Source organism: Branchiostoma lanceolatum, chromosome 13 (genome assembly GCF_035083965.1).
Source record: "Branchiostoma lanceolatum isolate klBraLanc5 chromosome 13, klBraLanc5.hap2, whole genome shotgun sequence".
Taxonomy (NCBI): Eukaryota; Metazoa; Chordata; class Leptocardii; order Amphioxiformes; family Branchiostomatidae; genus Branchiostoma; species Branchiostoma lanceolatum.
In genome coordinates, this window is record NC_089734.1 from 14,780,804 (window position 1) to 14,789,576 (window position 8,773).

General features: G+C 40.3%; 1 protein-coding gene across 1 annotated transcript; it reads left to right on the plus strand.

Annotated features, from left to right (window-relative positions):
* The first annotated feature begins 318 nt into the window (after positions 1–318).
* Positions 319–4,546, plus strand: LOC136447684 (polycystin-1-like protein 2). The gene is made up of 7 exons (XM_066446726.1): positions 319–502; positions 1,038–1,158; positions 1,624–1,725; positions 2,319–2,506; positions 3,372–3,458; positions 3,924–4,172; positions 4,499–4,546. The coding sequence occupies exons 1-7, from the start codon at positions 416–418 to the stop codon at positions 4,544–4,546; spliced, it is 882 nt and encodes a 293-aa protein (XP_066302823.1). The 5' UTR covers positions 319–415.
* Positions 4,547–8,773: the final 4,227 nt, after the last annotated feature.

Consider the following 8,773-nt stretch of genomic DNA (forward strand, 5'->3'; position numbering starts at 1 on the left):
TACCACAAACATTGTACCATTTAAATGGTTGAATCTGCATTGGTGTCCGTTGTTGTTTTACGTCGTTTTTGGACAGACAAGGACGACGTGGCACTGCATTCAGATTTTTCATAACTTATTTCAACAGTGCCACGTACAGAGAACTATATACCCATTTCTACACCTGGATGGAGTGAGGAAAGTCGTCTAAAGTGCCTTTCTCAAGGGCACAAGATCGGTGGCGTCAGGGGATTCGAACCCGGGACCGCTGGGTTCTGGGCCGAACACCCTGCCGTTACGCCACATGGCCCAACGGTGTTCGTTATTTTTTCCCAGGGACAAGCATCTTTGGTTTGGAGTGTTTGGACGTCCGGCACACAGCCTCTTCACACGGTGCCAGCGGGTCTCCTGTTGTTTATCTCTCTTGTTGTCTACCATGTTAGTCAACATCATGTTCTACGGGATAACAGACGAGACGAACGACCAGGTAGAAGTGGCTGTGTTCAGTTTCCAGTGGTCTCAGGTGAGGACAATAGAATGATATACGATGTAATCATTCCTTAAAGCCACAAAAAATACTCAAGCAACTGGATAAAATTTCGAAACTGACATTTCAGACGGCATTCAGATTCATCACCATACTACATTGTCTTGACTTACTATTGTATTGAACCATCTGAAATTGTCTTCACTTAATTAGCATATCTATTCAGAGTTTTTTTAAATAAAACCTAGTTCTGCCAGATCTTTCCTTAGTCACTGACGAAAGATAGCGGATGCTGTCTGAAACGTCTGACTGTTTCGAAATTTTATCCAGTTGCCTTCATCAACGTAATCAGTCCTTTGTTTATTTTGCATAACAAGTAAAAATCACGTCATGGCATGGCACACCTTGGTCTTTCTTGGTCCATTAGATTGATCATTAAATTTAAATTAGATTCACGATTCTTGAATGCTTCAATCTAATTTATGACTCTTAAATATCATACATTCATCAATTTACATGTGTGTTCATTAGACACTTATACGCCTGTCTTATGAATTGTTTTTATTTTCAGATCATGATTGGTTTTGAGTCTGCCCTGATAGTTCTACCAATCAACATCATGCTGGTGCAGCTCTTTCGTCATCTTAAGCCCAAACCATCAAAGACAGCGGAACTAAATGATGACGACATAGGTTTGTAATGGAATTAATTGAATAATTGAAAATTGAAGGGCATGACTTGAACTGAATTATGTTATTAGGAAACACCATTTTCTTTGACTTATAGTAACATACAATACATTATGCTAGTATCTCCCCTGACCAACACTAGTAAGTAACAATAAAAGTAGCGTGCACAGTCCAGTGGTTAGTGCCCCTACCTCTGGACTAAGAATCTGGGAGTTCATGCGCGCTATCAGAAAGGGTTGCAGTCCTTAGGACAGGACGATAAGCCACTGTACATGGTACTTTTTTGCAAAGAGCTAGGGGAATTTCCGGTACAATGAACATGTAAGTACTGTACTGTACTGTCTTCTCTGACACGACCAATGGAAGAATTACTCTTCAGTGAGCTAAATTGGATCAAAATCATTTCAACTTTCATTTTTCCCTGACCGATTTCATTTTTCCCTGACCGATATTTCCATTTTACTACAGAAGAAGAGATGTCAGAAGGTAAGACAGCAGAGGGACCACAGAGTGACAAAGAAGACAAGAAGAAACAACCATTTCTTCTTCCATGGTGGTTTCTGTATATAGGTCAGTACAGACATCAATCAAAACTGCACTGAATAGTTTACGTGCAATTGGTTTGTTTGTGGATTGCATAACAGTTACTATAACAATGACTTTTGTATAATCTCAAAGATAAAAGCTTAAACCAACATGTCAGTATATGACAATGCCCATCAATCAACATCAGGGCCAAAAAACTGATACTCTCTCACAGGCTACTAGATTTTAGTGTCACTTTTTTTGTACGTACTCTGGACATTTTGCTCAGAGATGGTTTATATCCTAAAGTAAGTAGTAACTGTCCTAGTTGTAGTAGCATTAATTGTGCAGTATTTAGCGACACTGCCTCTGGACCAAGAGGTCTAGAGTTTTATTTTTAATCTCAGTCGCTCACCCAGCATGCATGCTAGTTAAAGTATTGCAGTCCGTGGGATTGGACCCTAAATTGTGGTCTATTATTCATTATACTTATCAACCAGAGACTGTGGAATTTCCTGGTACAATGAAATACCTGTAGATATTTTATGCATAATTTTCCCGTCATGGCCACTGAAAAAAAAAACATTTTAGATCAACTAGTTTGAGACCACTACAAATGTATCTTCTTTTTTCCACAGGGTGGTTTCTTGTGTTTGCCACCTGCACCACAGCAGCATTTTTTACCATGCTGTACGGTAACTCCTATGGGAAGGCAAAGACGGAGGCCTGGCTACTGACATTCTTCACTTCGTTCATCATGGACCTCCTGTTCATCCAGCCTGTTAAAGTTCTGGTGGTGGCAGCCATGGTCGCTCTTATAATGAAGGTCAGTAAGACTGACTGAATAGCACTTCTAGCAGCACTCACACTTTTCAGTCCCTTACAATTTGACGGCCAACATCTGTAGATCTATGGTAACATTTCTATACCGGGGCCCGGCTTGGCTGTTTGCTGGACCGAAAAGTAAAACTATGAATATATATAAAGAAATGTACACAAATTACACTTCACTTTTTGTGAAGTTTTGTTGTCTTTTATACATTGTACCATAATTTTCATGCCCTCAAACTGACCGACAAGGTCCCGGTTTGACAATGTGACCCTAGCATACATGCGCGCCAGGAAAATTGGGAGCATCCTAATCCTGTAAATTTATGCATACATTTACATGTATTTATTAACAATGGACAATGACAGACTTGTAGTTGTTCAATGCCATTGTGCAGGAGGAACATGTATAATGATTGGTTTCCATATTGAAAAAGAATCCCGTTCTCCTATTGGCATTTCCACATTTTAGATTCAAGAAGCTTAGAAGCCAACGGAAACGAACTCTCTGCATATATGTGGAAGGGCTCCATAGCGCTCTGGACATTTAGAGTTTGCATTACACGGACTAGTAAAGCGCAAAAAAATCATGAATTCAAGATCTTTACCTAGATATGATGTAGTAGGCATCCTTCCATCATATGAGAAGATGGTGATGGTGGTGCTTTGTTCATGTCCACGGGCAACACTTACACTTGTGAGTTCTTGTAGCAAGTACCGGTTTCAATCAGTAAATGTCAAGTCCTAACTTAAATGTAAGTATTGTATTGCCACATCAGTATCTGTGCCAGGGTAAAAGAAGACTTTGTGATAAAATGGCTTTCTCAATGACATAATTATTGTACTGCTTTTTTTTTCTAAAGAGTGTTGAAGATCTGAAGGACGATAGCATCACAAGAGAGCTGGAGAATGATGAAGAGTACCTTCACCAGAGGTCTACCTTTAAAGAGGTTGGCACTTTTTAGCTGTTAATCAGAACATTTTAGAACATACCACTTGTGTGTTTTGATTATTGATTATCAGCTTTCATCGCAATTCAATTTTGGTATTCCAACAAATTTGTAATATAGTGTTGCTAATGTACATTATATATACTCCAACACTGTTGATATTATATATACATGTACATAGGACCAATGATTTACTCTCAGACTATACCTCTCTCTCTCTCTGGTCAAATTGGCGTGGCCTTTGAAGATATTTTATCTATTTCACGCTACTTCCGTACACGAAGTGAAGCGCTTACCAACAAACAAGAAGATTTGGGGAATCAACTTCAGAAGGACCTGGTCTGGTCAAAAAAAAAAATTGGTAAGCACATTACTTTGTGTGCGGAAAAAAGCGTGTAATTTTTTTGATATGTTGATTACCGTCACATGCGAATATTAATATTACGAATATCTTTTGTCATGTAGGATGAAGATGACGATGAGGTTGCCCCACCCAGACCTGAGAACAAACAGGTGATGGCGTCTCGTGACTTCTTCGCCAAGAGAAGTCAGATGTACATGATCATACTGGAGGTGGTGTTCTACTTCGTGTACTTGTGGGTCGTACTCTCCATCGGGTATGGACATCGCCAGGAGATCGCCTTCCATCAAACATCGGATGTCAGCAATACGTTTCTGCATGCAGAAATCCCTAACAACAAATCTTTTATTTCGGTAAGTCAGATCGTTTGGCACAGCAATGTTTTGTAGATTTGCAAGAAAAGTACAGTTTTTTTACATCAAATATAAGAAATGTCATTGAATCTTGTATTCGATAGCCTCACATTTCAATGATTCGTTTTCACAACACCACCAATTTTCACAATCAAGATCAAACTTAAGTTAGAATCGCAACATCGTGATAATTCAGAACGATACTTGAAAGTAACAAGAAAAGTATAGTTTACTGCACCTTGTTGTGCCATTAAGAAATGTACTTAAGACGAATTACTGAGTCAACTCAGGTGTAAATGAATAGTTAATTATCTAATTTTGATTAGGTACGTCCTCTCAGATATGACTTTGAGAAAGGTCGTGTGCTTAATTAATAAGCAATGGCTGTTCTCAAATAGGTTTGCGTTGAAGAACCCATCACACTTACATGTATCAATAAGATTAGTGGTTATTCTCTGTGTGAGTGTACCAAACCTATCAGTCCATTCTTCCATAGCTTGTATATATACTTACTATTATATATACAGAACTGGTTTGCAAAACGTTGAAGTGGTTTTGACGGTTATGTACATGTATACGTAGTACAGTACAAAGAAAACATGACTGATAAACACAATGTTGTCCCATAGCTGTCCTCACAGACTGACTGGTGGAGGTGGGCGAAAGGTGTGCTGGTCCCAGGTGTGGCAGGCGGACAGTGGTACAACGGAGATGACACCAACTACCAGGGCTACACTAACAACCACGTCAACTATCTCGTAGGTGTGGCCAGGTTACGTCAGCATCGCACCAGACACGGTGAGTTCGGAAATCCATCGGCACATACAAGAGTGAACTACTTATCATTGTACGTTAATGAAGGTTAGACATCCAGATACGCCAAAAATAGTTACTCAAGCAAACAATCAAAATTTTATCCAGTTGCTTGAGTAACTATTTTTGGCGTACTTATCATGCTATCCTAACATTTTACATGTTACCTGGTACTAGAATAATTTTGAAGTATTAACAAATTATGCCATTTTCGTCAGTTTTGTTTTAAAAAAAGAAGAAATTTTTGATTAATACATTTTTGCATTCAATGCAAACAAAATCTAAAACTGTGAAATACGTCCTTGGTATTTATTACAGATAAGATATTATGTTTAACTTTAAGGGATGTCTTTTTGTTCTCCACCAGACTCGTTGATTTTGTTTGCTGATAATACAAAAAAATGTCAACATCGGCCAAATTGTGCCAGGGAAAATGCCATACCTTGTTGTTGTTGCCAGATCTAGATCTTCTGTATTGGCCCAATGGTCAAAAAGGTAGACTAAGGGATAGAAAAATAATTGTAACAATAAGCTAGACATTATCAAAGAGTAAAATTTGTGGGAGAAACAGTTTGTTACATTTTGTTCAACTTGTGAGGTCGTGTGGCGTAACGGCAGGGTTTTTGACCCAGAACCTAGCGGTCCCGGGTTCGAATTCCCTGGCGCCACCGATGTTGCGCCCTTGGGAAAGGTACTTTACACGACTATCCTCACTCCACCCAAGTGCAAAAAAAGGGTATATTACGTGTGGGTCACGACACCAGACGTAGCTGCCTGTATTCCACGTGCATGGCACCGTTGCAATTCTGATAAAATCGAAATATTTTACAGATGTGCAGTGTACTGTACATCCTTCCCTTGCTGACTACTCACTGAACTGCAACATGATGTACAGTCAGAGTACAGAAGAAACCAGACAGATCGGACATTTCAACAGCAGCGAGAAGTCACCATGGAACTATCAAACAGCGGAAGACTTGGATGGTGGGTTTATAACATTTTGGTGTCTTTTAGAGTGTTTTGATTCCTTTTTTTAAAACATAACTGGACTTTTGTTATTAATATGGCCATGCGTGCCCCTGCCAATACTAAGATATCCTATTATAGAATGATTGCATGCGGATTGCTTGAACATGGAGCAATCAGAACTACATGTACTGACTGTGTATAATGTTATCTATTGAAATTGATGGTCAGGGTCAACAACTCTGGTTGTTGACTACGAATCTAAAGGTTCTGGGTTCCAAATTAGGCTCCAATGTTGTACACTTTGGAAAGGCACTTTAGACTTACTGTAAATGCATTCAAGTTCGCGTGGCTTTCATTTCGTGGTAGGGTGAAAATGGAGTGTTCACGGTGGTTTAAAGTTTGCGTTTGAAACAATAGTAGCACTACAGTCATAGGTGGGCAAAACGTCTCGCGGTGGTTTTAAGTTCGCACTGAAGAGTTCACCGCAAAAACCGCGAACATAAAACCACCGCTAACATTTCTGCTTTTACAGTATCAGCTCACACGACTCTTAAGTAAAAATGAATACTAGTACTATCTCCGGTTTAGGGCGTCCTTGGTGAACGATATTTACATTAGTCACGTGAGTGCAAAAAGCCTACAGTTAGTTATATTTGAATGTTTAATAGCAGTTTAATGTGGTTCAGGTAAGACCTGAGCTAATGACTGTGGTATTTTATGCTTCAGGTGAGAGTATCTGGGGAAAGTGGGGCACCTACTCCGGTGGTGGTTATGTGGTTGAGCTGACCGGGACTAAAGCTGACGACCTGGCCACAGTGGAAGAACTGGAGGAGAACAACTGGGTTGACGAGACGACAAGTGCAGTTCTGGCAGAGTTTACAGTCTACAATCCAAACACTAACTTGTTTACCATGGTGAGTACAATTATTATGTTTGTCTTCACGGAAGGGAATCATAGTGTTTTGCTCGTTTCTTTTTCCTCCTCTTCTTCTTCTCCAAACAAATAAGGTCAATGACCTGGACTAGATGGCTATCACTATGGTTACTGGTAGAAATTAGCACACACCCTGTGTTGTTCGAATGCATTATGTAGGAAGTGGCAGGACAGAGCTTGAGGGGCTGGTCACCAGTAGTTTGTTGAGCTAGATCATGTGAAGGTAAATATTATGTATCTGCTTTCAAATGTTACATTTCTAGTATTGCACTGAACTTTAATTAAGAACTCAAGAGCAAATAACTGTATGGCCATCAAAAAAGCTTTCATCTTAAGGGTCACCTGAAGAAAGCAATTGATTATGATTACTTATTTTTTATCAGCGCAATTTCTTGTTTCTAAAACAAATATTTGACAGTCTTTGGAGACCTGACGTTATGATAATCATAATTTGAATCCCCTGGCGACCATGTTGGTGGGTAACAGACGCACACTGAAATTCAACATGGCACATATGACGTCATATGAAAAGCCTGTATTGATGAACAACAAGAATCTGTCAATAGTGATTAACCTGTCCACATGCATGTAGAACAGATTTTCTTGGTCCCCCATTGGTCTTATTGGACAGTTTTGACTGTAATGTCACTTTCCGTACTTAACACAGGTCAGCCTGCTGGCAGAGTTTCCCCCGACTGGAGGCTGTTCTCCTACCCAGAAAAAAGTTACAACCTTCCGCTTGTACAACTATGTGAACAACAGCGACTTCTACACCCTGGTGTGTGAGGTCCTGTACATCATCATGTTCATCATACTTCTGGTCAGGGAAGGTAAGTATTTGTTTGTTTGTTTGTTTGTATTTCATACCCGGTAAACCGCCTGAAGGCGTAACACACCACAGGTAGGCCATTGAACACGAATTGGCGAAATTCGAAACACGAATTGCGCCACGTAGAGGCGCAATTCGTGGCGCGCAAAGCGCCACCGGGGGGCTAAACTCGAGATCTCGAATTCGTCCACGCGGAAGCGGTAGCGCGAAGCTCAATACAAAACCGGCACTGACATGGCTCGCATAGCGCCACCGGGGGGCGAAACTCGAGATCTCGAATTCGTCCACGCGGAAGCGGTAGCGCGAAGCTCAATACAAAACCGGCACTGACATGGCTCGCATAGCGCCACCGGCGGGCGAAACTCGAGATCTCGAATACGTCCACCCGGAAGGGGCATCGCGAAGCCCGCAATGTAACGTTACTGACATCATGAGTTACGTAACTATATGTCCAACCAGTGGTGGCAGCGAAGCGCATATTTGCGAAACACGGCTTGCGATTTAGCCATTCTGTTAATGTTTAACTTATGATGTATTGTAGTCAGCTAATCGTAATACAAAACACGCACAGACCAAGGAGTAAATGTATTCGTCCAACCAGAGGTGGAGCGAAGCGCATATTTACGAATTCTGTTTAATGTTTAACTTATCGAGTATGGGTAACAATTTCAGCCAGCAATTGTTGCTTTGTTTATAATCGTTTATGTCAATAACATTCTGTTTAATTTGCTGTTACAGGACCTGGTTACGGGGCTGAGAATAATAACAAATTGATACAAATGCATTGTGACAAAATAGTGAAAATAGTGGCAAGAATGGGATAGTGTGTGTTCTAAGTACTAGTAACATTCTTTGCTCCAGTTTCAGAATCGATTGTACAGATAATACATTCTTTATTCACGACCATGGCAAAGATTTCCTGCTGAAGCTACTCTACTCACGGCAGATAGAATTAGTTCAATAAAGCGAACATTACACTAAAGTCGGGGTCTGATAAATCAGACTGAAACTACGTAGACATTCACCACAAAACAAAAATTCAAACAAAATGGCGAC